Below are 24,809 nucleotides of genomic sequence, written 5' to 3'. Positions count from 1 at the left end.
CCATTTTAACATTGACAAGAACAAAAAAAAACAACAACAACAACAACAAAATTGATGAATAGTCATTGACAAGACAAATCATCGTCATCATCATCATCAATGGAATACAAACAGTAAAAAAAAACGAAAAACAAAAATCTAAACAAAAAAAAAAAAAAATGTCCAAACTATTATTATTCTCCCAAATGGTTTCGTCATATATCAAGAGAATTGAATTGAATTGAATCGAATTGAATATTCTTTTTCTATCTTTTTTTTTCTTTCACAGAAATAAGTATCGAATAAGTACCCGATGGATGAACGAAAAGATGGCCATACACAAACAACTATGTATCAATTTCATATATATGAAAAACGATTCTACAAACAATAAGTAAAAGTAAGACTTGAATGTAAAGAATGAATTCCATTCTTAATGCAATATATACAATTTCCCTTGTACCAGAGAAACGAAACGAAACAACAACAACAACAACCATCGAGACATTTATAGTCAAAAGTCATTTATTCTGACCGGTCGGTTTTTATACAAAACAGTTGTCAAACAGAATGTTTATTTTTTTTTCTCAATTCGAACGAATCGGAAAAGAAAAATAATCGAAATCGATGAAGATTTTTTTTTCTCTTTTTTTTTTGGTGAAGAAAAATCATCATTATCATCATCATAATAATAAATCCGATCCGGATAAAATGTAATTTTATTCTTGTTTGTTTGTCTGTTTGATCCAGAATAATGTCATTACATTTTTTTTCGTTTGTTCATTTATAGACTGATCATCATCATTTAGCTATGTCTCTTTCTCTGTGTCTATCCATTCTGAACTTTTCGAAATCATTTTATCAGTCAAATTTCTTTGATAAAAAAAATTATTCTTGCTTTATTCTGGTTGTTGTTGTCGTTTTTTTTACAACAAGTTGTGACAACAACAACAACAACAATGGCCAAATAAATAACGACAATCATCAATGAGATTATTATGGTAATAAAAAAAAATGACAAACAAAGAAAAAGAAGAAGAAAAAAAACTTTTCACAATCATGATGATGGTCTTCGTAACCTTAACCTAAGAATGAGAAAAAAAAATTCAAATTTCAAATAATAATCGTTGATGATCAACAACAAATACAATGACAATGATGATGATGATCAATTTCATGTCAAAAATAAAAAAAAAATTCGTATAAAATTTGCATAAATTTTTTTCAACAACAACAACAACAACGAAAACAAACGTATCTACTACTATTCACTGTTTAAAGATAGCTAACTGATCATCTTCATCAACACGAAGAAAAAAAAATTGTAAGGACAATATTCATTGTCATCATCATCATCATCAGTGGATTATATTCGATAAAGATTTCATTCGAGTCATTCATCCAGTTATTTTCCAAGAATTTTACGAATCCGACATATATACTACTACTATACAATGTCTTGTGTTTGCATCAACTTGATTATGGTTATTGTCATTTTTTTTCACTTTGTTGTTTGTTGAAAGATTTTTTTTTCTATTTCAAAGAACAAAGAATATGGCTTAACAATAACAAACCAATTTGATTACAATAATAACCAACAACTATCAAAGTTGTCATCTTGAGATGAAATTATTATCCATGATATAGATCGTCTACTACTTTTGCTGCTACTATTATACTATATTATGATTATTGAGATTATTTCGATGTTCGTTTGTTGTTGTTGTTGTTGTTGGAATTGTCATCGTCGTCATCTATAGAAAAAAAAGAAAAGAAAAGTCGATTATAACGATCGACAATCATCATCATCATAATTTATATCACAACCAAAAAAAAAACTTTTCAAAAATCTTCTGTTCCTATCACACACTTGCTTGCTAGTTACCGATTCGTTCGTTGACACATACGGCAAAATACAGAGAATAAATATAAATTCCAGATCCAGGAAAAAATGGCGGAAATATTTATTTGTTGTTGTTCAAATTGTTGTTGTTATGTTGATGATGATGTTTGCCCGGAATTTCGGAATTTCTTCTCCATTACATGATGATGATGTTTTGAATATTTTATTTATAAAAAATTGAAATGGATAATGATCATGATGACAACCTACAATTCTTTTGATCGACAATCGGAACAACGACGATTTAAACAAAAAAAAAAAAAAAAAAAAAAAAAAAAAGAAAAAAGAAATCTTAGGTTCAAAAGAAGAGAAAAAAAAATCACTCGAATTATTGAATTCTTATCTGGTTTCCGGGAATTTTTTTCGTCATTGATATATTTTTTTTTGTTATCCGGTCTGGTACTGGTCCACCTTGAAGAATTTAGTTCTGTTTTCTGATTTTCTATAACTGATATATCAGATTTTTTTTCATATAATCAAAATATTGATGCAGATTGATCCAAAGAAAAAAAAATGCAATTCAGGTAGTTTTTTTTTCGTTGGAAATCGATCAGTTTTTCTGCACCAATAACGCTACAGACTTGGAACGTTCCAAGAATTCCAACTTGAAGGATAGTAACAAAAAAAAAATACGAGTAATTTGTTCCAGGATAGATATGGCAGAAAAAATAGTAGAAAAAATTTATCGGGAATTCGAATTGAAAGGCCAGAAGAAAAATTCCTAAGAAAAGTGCTGTCTTGTATAATTCTGATGATGAAAATATTCGATTTATTCAAACACCATTGATTTGCTGTGTATATATATGATAATTAAGTGATGAAACAACTAACAAAATGGCATTATCAATCAAAATATATTAATTCAATCAATAAAAGAAAATGAATAACCTAATTTCGATTAATAATCAAACGAAATTGAATCCGTATTTTCTTGAATTTTACTCAAAAACCGTTCTGATGACAACCAAAAAGTTCGAATATCAGAAAAAAAAAAATCGAACAACTCAAAAAAAAAAAAAAAAAAAAAAATAAAGCGAAAATTTCTTCACCATTACCGTATTCACATGACGGTGCAAAAAGAAAAAAAAAATACTGCAAAAATTTTTTCCACAACATTGATTTTCGTTTACCATCATCATCATCAAAATTCAATGATGATGGCGTTTGGACACATCCCCATATATAAATATTATAATGGTCATCATCATCATTCATTCATTCATTCATTCATTGAATTCTTCAATATAATATTCAATTCCCATTCGATTCATTCTCGAATAATAATAATAATAAAAATTTCAACAATCATTCTGTGCACACACACATACACACATAAACAAGAAAAAAAACTGAATCCAAAATGATTATGATGATGCTGATGATAAAAGAATTGCTGACAAACAACTATTCTTAACAACAACAACAACAACAACAACAACAACATGATCAACCCAACAAAAAAAAAGGGTCTGAATGTTCCATTTTTCCCCTTCAATTTTGAATTATGGAATATGAGAATGATGATGATGATGATACAATGAACGAATATCAAAAAGATGAGAGGCCTCATGGTCTTGTTTTTCTTTTCCACTATATTTTGGTGTATTCATTCATTTCATTTCCGCCCTGAATTTTTTTCCATAAATATATTTATTGATTGAATGAGATCGAAATAAAAAAAAAATATTGAATAATAGCCCGAATGTTCATGTTGATGCAAGAAAGAAAAAAAGGTATGCATTTTTTTTATATTTGGCCATTTTTTTTCATTTCGTTTTTTTTCTTGTTGACTAGAATCGATCGACCGGAATGAAAATCGAATGATTCTTTTGATGCCATTACCATTGATGATAATGATGCTAATGATGATGGGTGTGAAAAAAAAATAAAAATAAAAACTACTACAACAACAACCGAAAGCCCTGAAGAAATGATTGTCTAACGATCATCTTCTTGTTTAGTGGTGCATCCATATTCGAATCCGATCGATTTCAAAATGATGTAAAGAAAATATTTACCGAAATCTTTTTTTTTGTTATTTCCTAGAAAGTTGCGGTGATTGACATTTGATGGAAAAAAAACAAAACAAACGAACAAATCGATGGCCAATCAATATGAACGGAAAAAAATCAATTTAATTTTATCCAAGATTTTTTTTTTTGGCCAAATGATAAACTCATCATCAAAATCACAATGCGAAATAAAAAAAAACAATCTTTATTAACCACAAATGTCAAATCTACGAATCGAATCAGACCATTCATTCATTCGTTGAATCGATTTAGCTCCAATGAAATTACCAATTTAACCAAAGTGGACAATGGTCAACAAAAACAACAAAATAATTGATTCCCAAATGAACGACAATTTTGACTTTGTTTTTCATATATAAATGTAATGTTACCAACGATAATTTTGAATCCCGTAAACAGCCGGAAGCTCAATAGTAATGTGTATTCTCAATAGTCCATTTTTTTAGGAATGGGTATCGCTATTCAATCAACATCATCATTATCATGTCAATTGCTTCATTATCATTATGTGTGTGACATTTTTGACCTTAACAGGCCAGAAATATATATATCATTTATAATGTTACATCAACAACGACGACAACAACATCATTCAAACATGTTATTGTAATTAATTAAAGTGTGAATGGGAGAATCAACTTGAATACAATTCTAATTAATATAATACACACTCATACTCAACAGACAAATGTGACAAGATAAAAAAAAGTGTTGTTAAACAAAACAAAACGAAAAAAAGCACGCGTTTCAGATCCATCCAAAAATGATAATTTTTACGAATTAAAATATAAATGGTAAGTGACAACAAGAATTTTTTTTCTGTTTTTTGTAAACAAAACAAAAAAAACTATTCCAGTGAAACAAACAAGAAAAAAAATGTTTGCTAATTAGCTGTTTTAAATGACTACGATGTGTGTGCGAGTGTGTTTATTCACATGTACGACGGGAATTTGAATTTAAAATTTTTTTTCTTTGTTTTCAAAAAAAAATTCCATCCCTTTTTTCACTATAGTTGATCGACAGAAAATAACGAATATTCAGAATTAGGGTGACGAAAAAAAAAATTCAAAAAGTTTCTGTCCCCATTATGTCCATTGTCAAAAAAAAATTTCGTTGTTTATTTGACAACTAGAAAAAACTTTTTTTTTGTTTTTAAAACAAGACAATGTTTGTTTTCAAATTTGTTATTCAAAACCTAACCGAATTGACTTGACAATAACAATGGACATTGGTGATGATGATGATGATATTCTGATATCTGGGTGAGTGAGTGAGAGAGATATTTGTAGCTAGATTTTACCACAATTCAGTTCACTTGTGTAGAATTTTAATTAAATTTTTCTTAGGTAGTTGCGTCTTATAGTCGCGATTTTAGGATATATCAAGTGTGTGTGTGTGTGTGTTGGTTGAGATTTTTAAGATTTTATTCAAGAATCTTTCTTAAGATCCTATATATGTAATAAGAAGTAGCTCACCACCACCACCATATCATCATCATCACCATCCCTACTAAGAGACAAGAGGATTTAATCATTTTCTTATATGAATAAATGAATGAAAAAAACATGATTATTATGATGATGATGATGATGACTTTTTTTATATAATCATGAAAATATGGATTTTCATTATATACTCATGAAATATCTATAAAGTTATTAGTCATTATTAGTTCATATATATATAGCAAACTAATACTTTAACATTTCTAATAGAAAAAAAACATCATTTTGTTGTTGTTGTTGTTGTTAAGTTGATGACAAAAAATATCATCGACAACAACAACAACAACAACAACAAGACTCAATCAAATAATGAATTGTTTTTTTTCTCCCTTCTGGTTTGAATCGTATGCGTGTGTGTGTGTGTATGTAATATATTCATTCATTCATTCATTTATTTATTTGGTTATATGAAAGATATGTAAATAATGATAATAATAATAATGTTTTTTTTTCTTATTCTAGGTTATTTGGTTGTCAATTTTTCTTTTTTAGATGAAATGAATGAATTTGTATCCATTCGGAATGTGAATCTTGTTGTTGTTGTTTTTTATTTGTGTTTGTGTGTATGACTAAATTAGATATGGATGAGAAAAAAAAACACTTCTTGAATACCAGGATAATGATGAAATAGAGAGAAGATGTATACTCGTGTTGTATTTTTTTTTGTTACATTTTGTCAAATGTGAAATATACATATATATTTGTATTATCATGAACAAGTCAAGTGGTATTTCTACTCTTTCATTTTTTTTACTTAATCACAAGTGGTTTTATCATCGTCATTATTAAGATTGTGAAGAATTTCGTGTTTGTGTGTTTTTTTTTTATTTTACAAGAATTCATCCAACAAATTCTGTCTTGGTTGGAAACAATGATAATTGAATCGAATGGAATGATGAATATGGCCAATGAATTATCTCGATCATTGACCTTTGCGGATATGGTCAATCAGGCTTGACTGTTTTTTTTTGTTTTGTTGTTTTCATTTTTTTCTCTCTAAATTATGTTGAATTCATAAAATTTTGTCCAACAGAATGATTGAAAGTTTTTACATTTTTTTTTATTTTAAAAATTTTAAAAATACAACGATGATCATGATGATGATTAGCATAACTAGATCTAATTTTTTTTTGCAATCCAAATCATTCCAAAATATATGACTGTGATGAAGAAATTAAATTTTCTTTTTTTTCTTTTCAAGAATTCGATAATTGAATTTTTCTTTTCACCATGTTTGAATTTTGTCATTTGACATTATATGATGCATTGATGATGATGATGATGATGATGATGAACGGAATTTATTGAAGCATCAGCAGCAGTGGAAACAGATTTAACTTAATTTATTTAAATAATTCATATAAAGACGACGAAAGCAAAAAAAAAAAAATGAATTTTACAATTTTTAAAAATTAAATTAAAAAAAATCAAGAAAAAAATTCACGATGATGATGATGATGAGATTCATCAAAAATTGAACACTTAAAAAAATTCAAGAATTTTTTTCTTCATTTCTTTTTGCATAGATGATGATGTATAATTTGAAGAATAAATTAGGTTTTTTTTTATTCAATACAGTGATACATTGGTTAACGATGGTGGTTCCACACCGTGTTTACACACCTTGTCGGCTACACACCCATGAAAATAAAAATTTTTCTCCAAGAAATAAATAAAACTTGCATCAAAAATGCCAAAAATCGTTGAACATGAATGATGGTGATGATGAAGAAAACAAAATTCGACAAACAACAGCAAACATTAAAAGAAATTAACTCAAAAATTTTTAGAATACCGAAGAATTTTTTTTCTCAAAGAATATTCGGCCAAACATCATCATCATCATTTAGGAACGAATCGATTATAATGATGATGATGATGGAAGTCAATTATGAAAAATTGATAATCGACCCAACAATGATTATGATTGATTTCAACAAAAGCAAAAATGAAAAAAAAAATAAAAACGAAATGGAATCGATCCAAACAAGACAAGAGAAAAATTTTTTTTTTCGGATCGATTTTCGATTGAAAATTATTTGTTCGAATGAGAATAAGAAGAAAAAGAAGAAAAAAACCTTAAATCGAAATTGAAATTCAAGAGAATTTTTTTTCTCTTTCTTTTTTTTCAAAAAAAAATATATAAAACATTGAAATCAATCAATACCAAACGATGTAGATGATGATGATGAAGATGGTGACAATAACAAAAAAAAAGGAAATTAACAGAAATCGAACCATAAAATGGGTGTATGGGTGTATATGAACGCCCCATCACACGAAATGATGATGATGGTGATGATACACCACATGCCGAGCAATGATGATGATTTTCATTTCTTTTTTTTTTGCAAAGAAAACTTTGACAAATGCCTGTTTTTTATTATTATTTTTATTTGGAACAATTGTTTTGAAAGAGCGAAAAAAAATGTCGAAGAATTCTGGTTCTTTTGGTTTTTTTTTCTCTCTCTCTCACTCTTCATAACAAAATTGTCTTGGCCACAACAACAACAAATGTGAATGTGATGCCACATGGATGGATGGATGAATTATGGTACCAAAATCAATAAAAATCATTAACTTTTTTGTTGTGGTACGATGAGTCTACACAATGATGAGAAAACAAAAAAAAAAATGACCGACACAAACGCAGCAAATCATTTTGATGATGCTGATGGTTGTGATGGCACACACACACAGGTTCCAAAAATCGATTCGAATTTTGTATTTTTTTTTTTTGACTTTCGATCATCATCATCGATTATGATGATGTGTCCAAATATTATGACCGGCAGTTATTTATTTTTTGTTTTTCACAATAAATTTTGATTTACTTTCAAATGTGATCATCGAATGGATTTTGTCATATAATAATCTACTAATGATGATGATGATGTGATGGAAAGTGAGAAAATTTTTTGTTTTTTTTTAAATACAATCTTTTCGTCGCCATCTATCGATGATTGGTGAAACTTGATTTCAATTTTTTTTTTGGATTTTCAAACACAAAATTGAAATTTATTCAAATTTTTATTGAAAAAAGAAATATGATTGATTCTGCCATTGTTTGTTTGCCATCACACAAACAATCATAACGCCTACCTGATTTTTTATTTTGGCGTTTTTAAGATTTCATTTTGAGAAACATAAGCATTGGCTAGTTTGTTGAAAAGTTGATTTTGATTTTTTTTTGTTGATGGATTGAATTTGTTTTCTTGTTTTGATTCGTGTACAAAGAAAAAACAAACCTCAATTTTGTTCGATGACATTTGAATTCAATCGATTAATTTTTATTTCATGTAAAGTTGAAAAACTTTTTCAACCAGAAAGAAAAATGAAAACTTTGAATCGAAGAATTCGAATCAATGAAAAAAAAAACAATCTGTCGATATCAGAATCGAATTTTTAAATTCTCGATAATATAACAGAACAAATACTTCATTTACTTATTGAATTGAACAAATAAAAAAAGGAAAGTTTTAACAAAAAAAAAAAATTCTTTTGACCACATCACATTGGTCAGGCGAATCATGAATCAAAGAATCGGAAGAATTGTTTCTGATTTTCAAAAAAAAAAAAAAAAAAAAATGACAAAACAACAAAAAAAACTTTATTTCCAATCTTTTGATTTTTTTTTGTTTTGTTTCAATGAAGAAAAAGAAATAGATCGTTGTATGACAAATGAAATTCTGAAATTCTTCATCAAACAAACCAACCAACCGATAGATCAAAAATGTTTTTTTTTTACATCACCATCATTCATCGATGATCAATGAAGAGAGAAACAGAAAAATGGGAAAGAAAAAAAAATTTCTTTCATCATCGAAAACAAAAAATCATGTAATAACAATAAAAATGATGCCAATGGCCAAAAAAAAAAAAAAAAAAAATCAAGAAATTTCAATCAATTGTATTATGCATCAATTGCATATTAATTGTGTGTGTGTGTGTGTGTGTGTGTATGTCTGTTTTTGTCTTTGAATTTCTTTCCGCTTCTTACATCGTTAATACGGAACACACACATCAGTATGGCCTTCCAAACATGATAATCCATTGATGCCACATACACTCACACACACACACATAAGAAACAATAGTACGCACGTTTTATATGGGCGGAACACAATCTTTTTTAATCAAAGATTCAAATTTGAAATAAGTGAAACGAAAATCACTTTAGTGATTGACTTGTTGTTGCTGTTTTTAGTCTTTCAATCAGATTGGATCGGATACGATTCGTTTTTCCTTTTATTTATATATATTCATTTTAATATGACAAACACATATCCATGTTTTAAAAAGTTTTCTAATGTGTGTTTTTCTTTAATTTTGAATGATCTACGTGCACGTACAATTATATATATAAAAGTTTGTGTTCTTGTGTGTGCACGTGTATTAAAGTAATATATTTTTTTTCAGTTCTTACTACTTAAAGATCATCATTATTCGAGGTAGACGATGATGACGGCAACCACAGACGCATACACACACACAAACACACACACACACAGGTGTCCAAACATGCTCCATGTACTATGTGCTGTTTGCTATACTATCTTGTAGTCGACAACGACAATCATATGGCTGTAATCGATGATGACGATGATGATGGCCATCGCAACCATGAATTTGTACCTGAATAAATGATGACAGCTAAATATGATTCGTTGTGATTGATGGATTGATCGACAATGATTTTTCATTCTTCTTCTTCTTGTTGTTGTGTTATTTCGTTGTAAAATATTGTCTGTCTGTCTGTAATCGTCATCATCATCATCATCATCATCACCATTATTATTACAGAATCCTTGTTCATTTATTTATTTTTGGAACTTGAAACTTTAAAAAAAAAATCAAAAAAAAAATTTGATTCATCATTTCAACGATTATTATTTTCCTATTTGGCATCATCATTCATGGCGGATGATTGATTTTTTTTAAATTTTTCATTTTCATTCAATTGGTGGGGCCGGCATTGCATTATTTTCCACTCTCAAATTTCAATGATAATGTGAACATGTGCGCTTGTGCTTTACATTTCAAATCCTTTTCACACATTCAATAATCCTTTCATTCCGAACAAAAAAAAAACTTGTTTTAACTTGTTATAATCCATATAAATATTTACAGCATTTACAGAACAAACAAACGAACAAGAAATGTTTCTGAAAAAAAAATTTTTTTTTTTTGATCATTCCATTTTTGATATGATACAATTATTTTGGATTCATCCACATTCATTATTCGTTTTGTGTGTTGTGCCGGTCGAATGATCATCATCAACCATCATTAACTATCAACTAAAACATTGAACATAAAACTAGAGAAAAATTTGATGACTAACTGAATAATAATAACAATTTTCCATTTATAAAAATCAATTGTTGTTTGTTGATAATGATAATGATTTTTATGTTTTTTTATCGGTTTCGATCGAATGAATATGCAGTACCTTGAAATGAATGATGATGATGATGATGGTGATGAAGATGAAAATGATGATAATAAAGAAGAAAAAGACAATAATAATAATAATGGTGATAATGAATGATTCAAATCAAAAAACTACGACAACAACAACAACAACAAGTGGTACAGAATTTCGAAATCAATCAATCAATATATATTCACTATACCGAAATAATCAATTGTCTGTGTGTGTGTGTGTGTGTGTGTGTGTGTGTGTGTGTGTATAAATGAATGAATTTTAATTGATAATAATTATCTATCGACCACCAACCAACCAACCAATCAACCACCATCACCACCACTACTACATCAATATTTGTTGTTATGACAATAATGCTACCAATGGATAGAATAAGAGAGAAAAAGATTCATTTCCGATAATTTTATTTCATTTCATTTAGAAATGAAATTCATGAATTCAAATTGAATCATCATTTCCTTTATTTTTTTACTGTTTTTTGTTGTTGTTGTTGTTGTTGTTGTTGTTGTGTCAATTATTAATCATATATCTAGTGTATTGGTAGAATTCATCATCATCGTTTTTTCTTTTTTCCGTTTGTCTACAATAATAATAATAAAATAATGATAACGTTCAACGAATCAAACAACAACAACAACAACAACAATAATGTGTTAATAAAATGTTTTTCAATGATTGAACGTCAAAAATTGATTGACAAACAGAACATTATGGTGATGATTATGATGATGAATGAATTTAAATTAATTTTAAATTTGAAATGACAAATCGAATTGGTAATCTTTTTCGATGAATCTTCTTTATCGATCGGTTGAAGAAGAAAGAATTTTTTTGTTTGTTTGTTTTTTTCTCGCAAATATTTTCCGCTAGTCTTCGCTTTAACGTTTTTTTTTGAATTTCATCATCATTGCTTCCTTGTGATCATTTTCAATCTAGCTGATCGGCTTTTTTTTGTTTGTTTGTTTGTTTGTGTGTGTGTGTGTGTGTGTGTGTGTGTGTAATTGGTCATATCATTCAATGTTGGTTGGGTCATCGGTCAGCCGATAGGTATCGTTTATAAATGTCGGGGCTGGTTTCTCTTTTCGTCTTCTATGAATGAATGAATAACCGATTCTTTCATGATTATTTACTGCATCATAAGATTAGTCATACGAAAATCAACAACGAACAAACCAACCTGACTACAGCACCAGCAATAACAACAACAGTGAATTTTTTCTTTTATGAATGATCATTATCATCGTTGTCATGAGAACCCAACCCGAATTTTTTTTTTCTTCTATATATTCTCCTTCATCAACATCACATCTACGATGATTGAAACATTGATTCGATTTGCTATAAATACCACATGTATTATGTGAATGAATAAAATCCGTTATTGTTGTTCCTTTCGGTTTGGATGAATTAGAATTTCGAAATTATCAAGAAAAAATCGAAATTGTAGATTTCAAAGTGCCTTCTGTATTCGTGTGTGTATGTGATAATCAACGAATTTCAACATTTGAAAATTATCAACCAAAATAAATTGGATATATATAACAAACATGTTTTCAATTTTATCAAATAATGATCGAATTCAATCGATCCATCGACAACGACGACGACGACGACAGTGGCAACAAAAATTTAATTCAAAATGTAATATCAAGCCATTTAATAGTGGGCTACTATTTAGTCATTCAATATTTGTGATGATCATAATACTGATGATGATGATGATGATCTCAATGGTGATAATTAATGCAGCTCCTCCTGCCAACAACAACAACAACAACAATGATGATAATAATAATTTAAATTCAAAATTATCAATACAATTTAATCATAATTTCGATGATGATGATGATGATGATCTTCAAACGATGATGATGGTGAAAAATATGACCACAAATTATCATAGCCATCGTCGAAAACGTTTTATCTCATCCGATGTCGGTGCAATGGTAAGTTTTTTTCCTTTCATTTTTTTTTTGGTTTGCTTTATCTTCAAATTCTTCTAAAATCAGTCTAAAATCAAATTTTTGTAAATTTTTCATTTTTTTTTAATTTCCATCATAATTATCATCTATGATGATGGTGGTGGTATTTGTACATTTGTTTGCAAAAAAAACGTGAATGTATGTTTTTCCAGACGTGTAATTTTTTTTTTATTCGGAATAGAAATTACCAATTGACAAAAATTGATGATGATGATGGTCGTCATCATTCGTCAATTGATGATGATGATGATAATTTCCATTTTTTCACTTAATTTTTTCTTTATTCATTTCAATGTAAACAACAGTTTGGTTTGACAATTTTGACATTCATCATCTTTGCAAATGGTGGTTTGATTAGTTCTTTTTTTTTCAATCTCTCTCTCTCTCTCTCTTTTTGCTGTTGGTGTTAAAATTACCATCATACAAACAATAATCATCATCGTTATTCATCCATGCAATGATTTTATTTTTTTCTGATGGAAACAAAAAATTATTATTGAATCTAAATTCATTTTAATTAATTATGCAATTTCATATCGATTCAGTATGCCCAATACACTTACACATACACACAAGGAGAGAGAGAGATCAATGAGGCAAAAAATGTCAATGTCAGATCCATCGATACAATCGATAATCATCCATGGATTGATCCAGGATTGCAACAACAACAACAAGAACAAGAAAATGAATTCATGAATTCAATGCCTTTTTTTCTCTCCAAGGTTGATATCTATATACGGTACCTGTACACTTGATCATCGCTTTTTGCCCACAATAATTATGATAATTTCATTGTCGAACAAACAAACAAACAAAAAAAACTTTCCTTCCAATTTGTATGTGTGTGTGTGTATGGATTGCCCTCGAACTTGAAATTGAATTCAAAACAGAGAATCCTGGATGTGTGGATTTTCCTGCACGAAAAAAAAAATTTTTTTGGTTTTCAACAAAAATTCTTTTCCATGAAAAACAAAATTCTGGAAAAATAAAAAATAAATAAATAAGGAAAAAATGAATAATTTTGAAACAAAATAATAAAATTCTTGAAAATTTTTTTGTTTGTGTGTTGAAATAATAATAAAATCCAAACACATGATGATGATGATGATGATGATGAATGATTGATGATTGATAAAATGTAAATAATTACAACCTGTTGTTTAGGAAAGAAAAATTCAAACAAGGAAGTGCAAAAAAAATAACATTCTTTTGTTTGTTCATAAAATGTAAAAAAAAGAAATTGAATTTTCACATCAAAATCTATGTGATGATGATTCATTTATGATGATGTTTTTTTTCGAAAAAAGGGGTAAAAGTAATCATTTAAGGAAAGAGAGAGGGAGAGTACAATAACCTTTTTTTACTATTTATATTTTTTATTTTTTTTCACATATAACTGTTACGTTCAAGTTTAAGTTTAAGTGGTTCAAGGTCATTATATATGATGATGATGATAATAATGATGAAAAGGGTTTGGCGAATTTCAACAACAAAAAAGATAATAAAGATAATGATGATGATAATAGTCACGTAAATCATCATGAAAGCGAATCGGTCGGTGATCTTTGTTTGTTGATGGTTAGGGATTATCGACCGGATTCATATATAACAATGATGGTGATCTAATCCTTCTTCATACTATCACTATCCATACGAGTGAAAGGGTTAAAAATGAAAATTAAAAAAAAAAATTAAAACGATATGGCTATAAAGCCAATCATTATTTATTATTATTGCCATGATCGTTTGCAATGTCCACATTTCATTTCATTTTTTTTTGATTGATTGGCATATCAAGTTATTCACTTGTTGTCTGTGAACATCATCATCATCATCATTGTAAAGAATTCATTTCAAAAACGGAAGATGAAGCGAAAAAAAATGTTTGCTTATTCTCTCATTAAAGAATTCAAAAATTCTTTCATGTCTTATGATATATATTATTAATTAATCTACATTAATAATCTTGATTTCATCATCAAGATTATCGTTGGCCATTTATTTAGAGAGTTAGTCATGATTTATTTGTCGATTCACTGAAAGGTCATCGACGTTTTTACTATTTTTCTTCACATTTAATTCACCCACTCGACATTCACGCACACATGCACAAGGGTCAAAAAACGCAATCGGAATGTTGTTGTCAAGTGTATAATAATACAAACCAAAAAAAAAAAAAAAAAAAAAAAGAATAAAATATGAATCATCACATCAATCAATCGACCACATTCACACACACAAAAGTTATAATGTGACCACTCATCATTTTAAAATAATGAACAAAAAAAAAAAAAAATTTTCTCACAAAAAAAAGGTTAATGTCACATCCTCAATGATGATGATGATGACTGGAAGGATGGTGGCTGTTTTTTTTTTGTCGAAACAAATCAAGGTTAAATCCATTTTAAGTGGAAATTTTCATTGTTTTTTTTCTCGTTTCCGAAAATGCATAAATTAACTATCAAAATAAATGACAATGAAATTTTTTTTATCAAATATTTTGTTTTTTATGAATTTTTGATGATTTTAAAAACATTGATTTTACACATGATGATGTGATAATTATTTTCTACTTTTATCATTTAGAGCTACTTACAACGATTTGGTTATATGAATGAAAGTGAAGATTCAGCATCATCACATCTTATTTCGGAAAATATTTATTCACATGCTGTGATGGAATTTCAACGTTTTGCCGGCATAAATGAATCGGGTATGATTGATCAATCATTTGTTTCATTGACAAATATGATTGTTTTTTTTTCTTTCTGGAATTTTTATTTTTCACTGAAAAATTTTTCATCATTTTTAGGCATCCTTGATGAGGAAACAATTCAAATGATGAATGCTCCAAGATGCGGCAATAAAGATCTTGTTGGCCATGGTGAAGAAGCTAGACGTCGTCGTAAACGTTATGCATTACAAGGTAAGGTTATCATCATTATCATATTTCTCATCTCAGATTAATGATAATCATTATTGTTGTTGTTATTTATCATCATCTTTATAATGGATAATTATCAACTATATTCATTGTCATGTCAAAAACTACAAAATAATTTCACATAAAAAAAGGTTCAAAATGGCGACGAACCGATCTAACATATCGTATATCACAATATCCATCAAAAATGAATCTGAAAAGAAGTGATATTGATCGTGAAATTGCTCGTGCATTTCATGTTTGGGCTGAAGTTACACCATTAAATTTTCAAGTAAAAAAAGAAGGTCGTGTTCATATTGATATTAGATTTGTTTCCGGTGAACATGGGGATGGTGATCCATTTGATGGCCCCGGTAATACACTTGCACATGCATATTTTCCACAATATGGTGGTGATGCACATTTTGATAATGAAGAACATTGGACTGTTTCATCATATTCTGGTTTGTTGGATTGTTTTTCTTATGGAAAAAATATTAACAGTTTTATTTTTGTTTTGAATTTTATATCAATAGGTACAAACATATTTCAAGTTGCCGCACATGAATTGGGCCATTCATTAGGTCTTGGACATAGTAGTGTTCGTGATTCATTAATGGCACCATTTTATCAGAAATATAAACCGAAATTTAAATTACATCAAGATGATGTTCTAGCCATACAAGCATTATATGGTTATAAAGATGATAATGAAGATGAATCATCAACAGAAACATCTTCGCGTCGACCATCAGAACCAGATCCATCCGGTGATGGACCAGATCTTTGTCAAGATAGTGGTATTGATGCTGTTACGCGTATAGCTGATGGTTCAACATACGTATTTAAAGGAGAATATTATTGGCGTATTGAATCATCGGGTATTGCCGATGGTTATCCACGTCGTATATCAGCTGATTGGGATGGTTTAGCCGGTAATCTTAATGCAGCATTAACATGGGCCGATGGAAAAACATTCTTTTTCAAGGTTTGTATCCTATATTTTATTTTTCCATTAATAATAATCATTAAATTCAATGAATTTGTTTCGTTTCGTTCAATTTACATATTTCAATGGAAAAAATTGATAATATATCACAAAATAGGGAAATAAATATTGGCGATTCAAAAACATGAGAATGGATAAAGGATATCCGAAATTGATTAACACTGGATTCGCTGGTATACCAGACAATGTTGATGCTGCATTCGTATGGGGAGGAAATGGAAAGACATATTTTTTCAAAGGAAATGAATATTGGCGATTTGATTCGAAAAATGAACCACCCGTATCGAAACAATATCCAAAATCGATCAAAAATTGGAATGGTATACCAACACGTGTGGATGCTGCATTCCGTTGGGAGAATGGTATGACATATTTTTTCAAAGGACCATTGTATTATCGATTCAATGATATTGATTTTGAGGTAATTTACAATAGTTTTTTATAAATTCATTTAATTGATTGATATATTTACTACAATTCATATTTTGTATAGATCGATACACGTGCAAAACCACCATTCCCAAGACAAACATCACAATGGTGGTTTGATTGTCAATCATTAAGTCGAAAATTGAAACGTCGTCCAACAAAAAAACGTAGTAGTAATCTAAGTTCATTTACGGAAAATCTTCGTTCATTTTTCGGTATTGGTAATACAAAACCGATTGCAAGTGCACTAACCAATTCAGAATTATCGATGAATGAAAGTGAATGGCGTATGCATGGTATACCTGAAACGGATGAAATTTTCAATGATCATATAAAATCTGATTCATCAAATTCAGTAAATATGACAATGGAAAATTGTAAGTTATTAACAACAACAACAATAATGATTACCATATTTTCATTGTGGTTATTACGATGATTTGATGATTATGGGGAATGGGAATTGTAACATTTTTTTATTATTATGATGATTGAATTTAATTTAATTCGATATAATGTAACAAATTTTCTGTCTGCTCATTTATCTTGATTGTACTTTTTTGATAATCATCATGATAATCTAAATATTCTGGTGATATAACTATACTTTTATTTAAATGACCATTGATTGTTTGGTAATGGTGGTGGTGGTGATGGTGATTGGGATGGTGATGGTTGATATATATAGCTGAATATGATTGCTGAACATGGCTGATAATTGTTGTTTGGTGTATTGTTAGCATGTATATGTAATGGGCCATCTGAAAAATATTTGGATCTCTTTAATTCTTTGTTTCAATCGAAAAAAAATGTCTATAATCTGATTACCATTTTGTATGTCCAGATCTTGATCCATGAAACTTTAACAACAACAACAACAACAAAATCCATCAAACTGTTGTCTAGCTGAATGGCATCGATAAGTTTACCTGTAAATAGGAAAAAAAAAATCAAAAAATTTCATTAACAAAACATCTATAATCATCATCATTACCACCATTATTACAGAATAATCATTGGGTATTTTAACAAACAAACAAACAAAAAAAATTTCAATTTCTATTCTTTTCATATTTTCAAATCGATATATTTATTTCAATTTTTTATTGCCATCAATCAATTGATTTGATCCATTGTAAATAGTTTTCAAAAAAATATTTTGCTCATCATGGAATCGCGATTACACAAAATACAAATATACAAAAAATTTCTGGCAACACACAAATATAGGTGTAAACAAATCTTGTCAATCATTTTTTTTTCTCTTTGAACATTCTCTTTTTGCTCACATTTTTTTTCTCTAATCATTGATCTAATTAGAATAGATACAATTGTATTTTTTATGAAATCAAATTCTTTTAATAAAAAAAAAAATTTTTTTTTTTTTTTTAAATATCTATACAAAAATGAAGTTTTCAAAAAGAAAAAGATTTTTATATGGAATTGTTCGATGATGACAAGTTTCGCCATCTGATGGACAAATTATAAAAATAATGTTGAGATAATTAATATGATCATCATGATGATTGATGATGATGATTTTATTATATGACCATCATTCATTGAATGATGATCATGTGAAAATTGTGCTATTGGTCTTACTGGACATCCACTTGAATCTGATAATCTCATTGGTAATACAGTTAATGTTGCACCGACTGGATTTATATCGAATATAGATTGATCCAAATTTTCCAAAATGTAAATATTATTTTCATTTAGAATAACATGTGACATATAATCATTACATTGGCCACAATCAATTGAAGGACCATCAATACCGACACCAACTATTTCTTTTCCAACTAACCAACGAGCAGCTAATGGATGTAATCCGGGAAAATGTGCCAATTTATCATCGGTTGTATCAGTACCAAAATAATCCAGTTTATTTGGCCAAAATCTTGACCAACCCGTACGTATAATAACAACTGAACCGGATTCGATTGGACCATTTTTCTGTTCCCATTCCATAAGATCATCAACAGTCGTTTGATAATCACGTTGACTTTGTGATTGACCAACAACATCAACAATGACCAATGGACGTTCAATAAGATTCTCTAATGGTATATCGGCAATAGACCATTTATCTTTTCCACCGAAATGATTCGGTGCATCCATATGAGTACCCGTATGAGTAGCCATGAATATTTCATCCGATTGAATTCTAAATATCATTGAACAAACAAACAAAACAAAAAAAAAAAAAAAGAAAAATGAAATTAATATTAATGATGGCAACAGAAAAAAAAAGAAAGAAAGAAACTATTGGCGAAATGTTGACATGTTTTTGAATTCAAATTCTAAATTCATTTTAGATCACAAACGCCTAAGGGTAAGTTCCAACTATCCATCCTTTCTATAAAAAAAAAATTTTATCTTTTTTTCACTGGAACTAGATCATTACTACTCATTTTTCTATTGTTCTCTCATCATCATCATCATCATTATTTGATTATGAATTATAATCAAAATAAACACATTATTATTAAGAATTGGTCAAAAAAAGCAGCAAAAATAGAATTGAAATGATAAATACCAATGATGATTATCATCAACGAATATAAATCAAATGACCAGCATTTATGATTGCATTTGACAATTATTATAATCATCAATTGCCAATGATAATGATAATGATAATCAAAGTTCATAATATATAAATAGGCCATCATCATCATCATCATTATTATCATCGACAACAACAACGACAAAAACAGTGACGATGAATGAAAAATGTTTTTTTTCTCATTTCCATTCTTCACATTGTCGAATGTATACATTTTTTTTACTGCTAGATGAATGAATTTCCTGTTTTGTTGTTTGTAAACTTGTGATTTTGTAAATAGATTTTCGATTCATATATGATGAAGAAGAAAAAACAAAATTTTCTCGTTCGAATATATAAGATAACAACACAGACACACAGACACAGTCAAAATCATTTTGCAATTCTTTAACTTTACGAATGCTTGCTTGTTTTGTAACACTATCTATCTATCCTTATACATGATTCTGGTTATTCTTCTATGGTTGAATTTTATTTTTTATTTTTTACATTCACTTGTTAATGGACGAAGACGATGTTGATGTTGATGTTGATGATGATGATGATGATGATGATGATGATGATGAAGAAAAAAATGAATCATACGAAACAAGATTAATGATTGGAAAAATGTTCGCCCAACACTTGTCTTTTTCTTTTTCTATTGTTATCTTGAAATTCATTCCTTTTTTTTCCTGAGCATCATTCGTTGTCGTTCTCACTTTTTTCAAAATCTATTTTCGTTATGCGACCGGATCTTGTTTGTTCCAGTTTTTTTTTCACCATTTTCTTTCCCATATAACTCTGTTTGTTGCTTGTTGTTATTGTTGTTCATTGTCGCATATATCATCATCATCATCATCATCATCCACACTTGCATCAGAATCGAGTTCAAAATTCTTGCCAAAAAAAAGAAGAAAAAAAATCTATAGATTTCATCCCAAAAGTAAGAAGAAAAAAATCGAATCGAATGAAACCAAGTGTGTCTGATTTAATTATTATTATTATCTTCAATCAATTTCTTCTAGTAAAATATAATAATCATCATCACCATTGTAAATATTCAAGAAAATCAAGAAATAAAACAAAACATATATAATAGTAATATATACAATTCATCATATACATTCAAACGGAAAAAGAAAAAAGTTTTGTCTTGTTTTTCATTATCATCATCATCAACTATTTTTATGATTCATCATGATTATCATTATATTCGGCAATAGGACGTACTGGACAGCCACTTGCATCAGCTAATTTCAATGGTAATATTGTTATCGTTGCTCCAGTTGATTTCAATGTGAATATTGATTTTTCAATATTTTCCAATATATAGATATTATTACTATTTAATATGATATGTGAGCCTTTTCCATTACATTGGCCACAATCAATAGATGGACCATCAATACCAATACCGACAATTTGTCGTTGTTCTACTAGCCATTTGGCAGCTTTTGGATGTAAGCCCGGAAAATGTGCCTGTTTTGGATCATTTGTTTCGGTACCAAAATATTCCAATTTATTTGGCCATCTTTGTGACCAACCAGTACGTATAATGATGACTGAATCTATTAATATTTTGCCATTAATTTTTTCCCATTCTTCTAAATCACGAACAGTGGCCAAATAATCTAATTGATGTGATGCTTTATCAACAACATCGATGACAGCTAATGGCCGATTGATTAGATTCTTTAACGGGATATCAGCCACTGACCATTTATCTTGGCCACCAAAATGTATCGGTGCATCCAGATGTGTACCAGTATGTGTTGACATGAATGTTTCATCCGATTGAATTCTGTCATAAATGAATTTTATTGATTCATGAAATGAAGAATTATATGGAATTTATTATTATTATAATGATCACATTTGATTTGATTTGTAATTTGGAAACTTGTTTTTTTTAGGAATTGGATTCATATATTCATTATGATAAATAAGTCGTAAACATTTTTTTTTCATCATTATTCGATCACTTTACACTTCATAAATTTTTAGATCGATTTTCACACAAATCATTCATACAGAAAGAAAATGGATTGATTTTATCAACAATAAGAATGATGAATAAATGAATGTGACAAGAAAACAACAACAACAACAAAAAACACTTACCGAATGGTTTGATTACCAATTTTTTTATCACGGCTTAATATTCGTAATTCATATGGTCGTGCTGTAATCCATTTCATTATTTTTGCATCCATTTTATAGCTTAAATCAATCGTCATACGATGTGCAGATATTTGTACAAAAAATAATGGTTTTAATACCAATAAAAGATAGATGCCTATTAGACTTAATAATGTCATCTTGATGGCAATGTAAAGAACTGTTGATCGAAAACGTAGACACGAAAAAAAAGAAGCAAAGAAAAAAAAACAAATGGATTATATTCGTGGACAACAACAACAACAACAACAAATTCACAAAAACAAATTTTTTTTTCAAATCAAAAATCACACACTGAATCAATGAATGGATGATTCAATACTGATAAGATTATTTGAAAATATTCTCGAAATATAATTATTGCTCAGCTACGATGTAATTTTGAGCATTGATCATCGATATCATCAAAAAAAAAAAAAAAAAAAATCGAATGAATTTCTGTATTTATTTATGTACTGAAAATAAATGTTACGGGTGTGACGATTACTATAATATAATATATACACCGCTATAGTTTGGTAGAATTATTATGATTTTTTTTTCAGAATGAATAAGAAATGAAGAAAGTGAGCTAAAAACAAAACTGAAGAAAAAAAAACTTGTCGCGCAAGTTAACCCAATATCTTCTACCAGCAACCACTACACTATTCATATCATCAATAATGGTAATGATAATGATGATGAATAACCTTGAAGTATCCTAAAAGTTTCTTTTTTTATAAACAAACAAAAAAAAAGAAACAAAATATATCGAGCTACTAGTTTTGTTGTTGTTCTTGTTGTTGTTGTTGTTGTTTTATTTTCGATGACCAAAATGTATGAAATGAATAATAAAAAATGACAATGATTGAAGATTTGATTGTTTAATTTATTGGTGGTAGTAGTAATAGCTACGTGACATCAATATATTCACATATATAATAATAATAATTGAATTATTAAAATCTTCCAACATCATTTTCAATGTCCATATAACAATTAAATTTAATTGTAGTGATGATCAATTACCACCACCACTACTACCATTATTAACTATTATTATTTGAATTTGTTACAATTTTTCAAAACTTACATGACCAACATTGATGCATTTTTTTCTGTTATATATTTATATTTGATATATTATATCTTGATGTTGGAAAAACCAGCGAAACACACACACACACACACACACTCAATTTGATTGATTGATTGATTTTTCCAATAAAAATGCCAATTATTTTATAAGAAAATAATCGGGAAATCGATTGATGGTATTGTTGGTCTTTGGTATTTTTCAATACAAAGAATTTTCATTCATCAAATCGTAAACAAACAATGGAATAAACAATTTTCAAAGGTGGAGCCGTTATTGTGACCATCGATAATTATAATTGTTGACGTTTGATTGGATCATGGATCAAATTGACAACAAAAAAAGAGACGATTGAATCGAATCCATAGCGAGAGAGAGAGAAAAAAAAGTAATATCAATTCGAATGGTAAAAGGTAATTTTTTTTTCAAACATAGAGTGAAATTTGCTCAATTGGTTACTCAATCAACTGTTGATGGAATGTTTTTTTTTCTCTTTCTTTCGTTGTTTGTCCATTCGGCGATGATGATAATGATGATGATGGCGATCTGAAATCAGCTCGAACAACTCACAACGACAGTTCGAGGACAAGAAAATTTCAAAATTTCAAGTTGAAAAAAATGTTTTCTACTTCTTTCGAATTGAGAAATAGCTGATAATCATCATTGTATAAGAAATGAAATAAAAAAAAAGTGAAAGTGAAGATATTTTCGCATAAACGAGAGACAAAACTTGAATTCAAAAGTGTTTGTATTTGGACAAGACCACCACCACCACCACTGTTATCATCATCATTATCAATGTCCATCCATTAAACATCAAGTAAGCAGGAGAGAGTTAGATATAGAGAGAAAAAAAAAATAAAATCAAAAACTAAACATGAACAAAATCAAAATGGATTGATTGAATCATAATTGTTTGTATGTATGTGTGTATGTGGCCGTGACCAAATTTTTTTTTTTTTTGTTACCAAGCATAGAGATTGAATGTTTTCATGGTTTCAATCATAAAATCTCTTTGGCCTCGATGATGTTGATGCTGATGATGAAGATGATGATGATGATGACAACAACGAAAAAAAAATTCAAAACAAATGAAATCCAATGAATTCAATAAAATATCAAATTCTATGGGTTCAAATCGAAAATTTGTAAATCAAATCAATTGATCGTAACGATATGAATGAATTCATTATGTGTTTCATTTAAATTCTTGTTTTTTTTTGCTCTCGTGATTCGGTTGATGTTTAGATTAATTTAAAATTTTGTTATTGTTTCTTCTTCTTCAAAAAAAACATAAAGAAACAAACAAAAAAAGGTTTAAAAATATCCAAGAATTTCGTAATTCTTTTTCATTTATCGTAGGCATTGATTTCATTCATTCATTCATTCATTTTGTGTGTGTATGTGTAATTGTATATTGAAAAATTGGCCAACATTGAACAAGATTATCGTAAAAACATTGAAAAATATTCCTCTACAGCATTAAAAAAATTGGCATTGCATTCAATAATAATACTGATGAACATTCTACATTATAATGGCGGCAATGATGATGATTGCAATCATAGAATATTCCAATGGTTAACATTGGTTTTTATAGATTCAATGTCATCAACATTTGAAGGGAGAATGAAAAATTGTTTGACGTAATGAAAATCCATGTAGTATTTAGTCGTTTGTCATCGTTAATGATTGTCGTTTGTTTTTGTTGTTGAAATTTTTTTCCGTTGGCAATGGATGAAAAAAAAAATTTCATTTAAATAAAATAACGAAATTCCTGCCAAAAA

At 28.5% G+C, this 24,809-nt stretch overlaps 5 protein-coding genes and 1 long non-coding RNA gene across 7 annotated transcripts in view; 3 read left to right on the top strand and 3 right to left on the bottom strand.

Moving 5' to 3' along the window:
* LOC124493658 (uncharacterized) overlaps window positions 1–9,383 on the bottom strand; it is a 79,036-nt gene extending 69,653 nt beyond the window's left edge. The window contains exons 1-4 of the mRNA XM_075732083.1: window positions 9,141–9,383; window positions 8,523–8,978; window positions 1,858–2,630; window positions 1,554–1,733 (exon numbers count right to left, since the gene is read on the bottom strand). The gene's annotated coding sequence lies outside the window, so the exon portion shown is untranslated. The remainder of the gene's footprint in view (window positions 1–1,553; window positions 1,734–1,857; window positions 2,631–8,522; window positions 8,979–9,140) is intronic.
* LOC142597630 (uncharacterized) lies at window positions 124–938 on the top strand. Its single transcript, XR_012832313.1, has 3 exons — window positions 124–379; window positions 446–692; window positions 770–938. It is a non-coding gene; the product is annotated as an uncharacterized LOC142597630 (long non-coding RNA).
* An 896-nt stretch (window positions 9,384–10,279) lies between the features above and the next one.
* LOC142597610 (cytochrome b-c1 complex subunit 10-like) overlaps window positions 10,280–24,809 on the top strand; it is a 91,504-nt gene continuing 76,974 nt past the window's right edge. The window contains exon 1 of the mRNA XM_075732110.1: window positions 10,280–10,291. The gene's annotated coding sequence lies outside the window, so the exon portion shown is untranslated. The remainder of the gene's footprint in view (window positions 10,292–24,809) is intronic.
* Mmp1 (Matrix metalloproteinase 1) lies at window positions 11,464–18,601 on the top strand. Of its 2 annotated transcripts, XM_075732097.1 has the most exons (8): window positions 11,464–12,815; window positions 15,441–15,567; window positions 15,667–15,780; window positions 15,930–16,241; window positions 16,314–16,765; window positions 16,884–17,207; window positions 17,280–17,592; window positions 18,060–18,601. In XM_075732097.1, exons 1-8 carry the CDS (start codon window positions 12,417–12,419, stop codon window positions 18,071–18,073), a joined length of 2,055 nt encoding a protein of 684 aa, XP_075588212.1. In that variant the 5' UTR covers window positions 11,464–12,416; the 3' UTR covers window positions 18,074–18,601. The 2 variants fall into 2 exon arrangements, with proteins under 2 accessions (XP_075588212.1, XP_046913388.2); XM_047057432.2 differs by having other exon boundaries at window positions 17,280–18,601.
* Window positions 18,685–19,383, bottom strand: LOC142597609 (kynurenine formamidase-like). Its single transcript, XM_075732108.1, has 2 exons — window positions 19,264–19,383; window positions 18,685–19,035 (listed from the first exon to the last, which is right to left on the bottom strand). The coding sequence occupies exons 1-2, from the start codon at window positions 19,361–19,363 to the stop codon at window positions 18,698–18,700; spliced, it is 438 nt and encodes a 145-aa protein (XP_075588223.1). The 5' UTR covers window positions 19,364–19,383; the 3' UTR covers window positions 18,685–18,697.
* On the bottom strand, window positions 20,740–24,110 carry LOC124494266 (kynurenine formamidase). Its single transcript, XM_047057439.2, has 3 exons — window positions 23,020–24,110; window positions 21,891–22,107; window positions 20,740–21,570 (listed from the first exon to the last, which is right to left on the bottom strand). Exons 1-3 carry the CDS (start codon window positions 23,036–23,038, stop codon window positions 20,955–20,957), a joined length of 852 nt encoding a protein of 283 aa, XP_046913395.1. The 5' UTR covers window positions 23,039–24,110; the 3' UTR covers window positions 20,740–20,954.

The sequence above is a fragment of the Dermatophagoides farinae genome, chromosome 6, assembly GCF_024713945.1.
Source record: "Dermatophagoides farinae isolate YC_2012a chromosome 6, ASM2471394v1, whole genome shotgun sequence".
Lineage (NCBI taxonomy): Eukaryota > Metazoa > Arthropoda > Arachnida > Sarcoptiformes > Pyroglyphidae > Dermatophagoides > Dermatophagoides farinae.
The sequence above is the reverse complement of the archived record's forward strand: the minus strand, read 5'-3'. Positions and strand labels throughout refer to the sequence as shown.

What these genes read in the sequence shown, in the direction of transcription:
- Mmp1 (XM_047057432.2), top strand. Translation starts at nt 12,417, where the DNA reads ATGTTTTCAATTTTATCAAATAATGATCGAATTCAATCGATCCATCGA. An exon ending in GACTGTTTCATCATATTCTG is followed by an intron (nt 16,242 to 16,313) that starts GTTTGTTGGATT and finishes TTATATCAATAG; the next exon opens with GTACAAACATATTTCAAGTT. An exon ending in GAAAAACATTCTTTTTCAAG is followed by an intron (nt 16,766 to 16,883) that starts GTTTGTATCCTA and finishes ATCACAAAATAG; the next exon opens with GGAAATAAATATTGGCGATT.
- LOC142597609 (XM_075732108.1), bottom strand. Translation starts at nt 19,363, where the DNA reads ATGGCTACTCATACGGGTACTCATATGGATGCACCGAATCATTTCGGT. An exon ending in ATTAGAGAATCTTATTGAAC is followed by an intron (nt 19,036 to 19,263) that starts GTCCATTGGTCA and finishes TACATCCATTAG; the next exon opens with CTGCTCGTTGGTTAGTTGGA.
- LOC124494266 (XM_047057439.2), bottom strand. An exon ending in ATTGGTAATCAAACCATTCG is followed by an intron (nt 21,571 to 21,890) that starts GTAAGTGTTTTT and finishes CATTTATGACAG; the next exon opens with AATTCAATCGGATGAAACAT.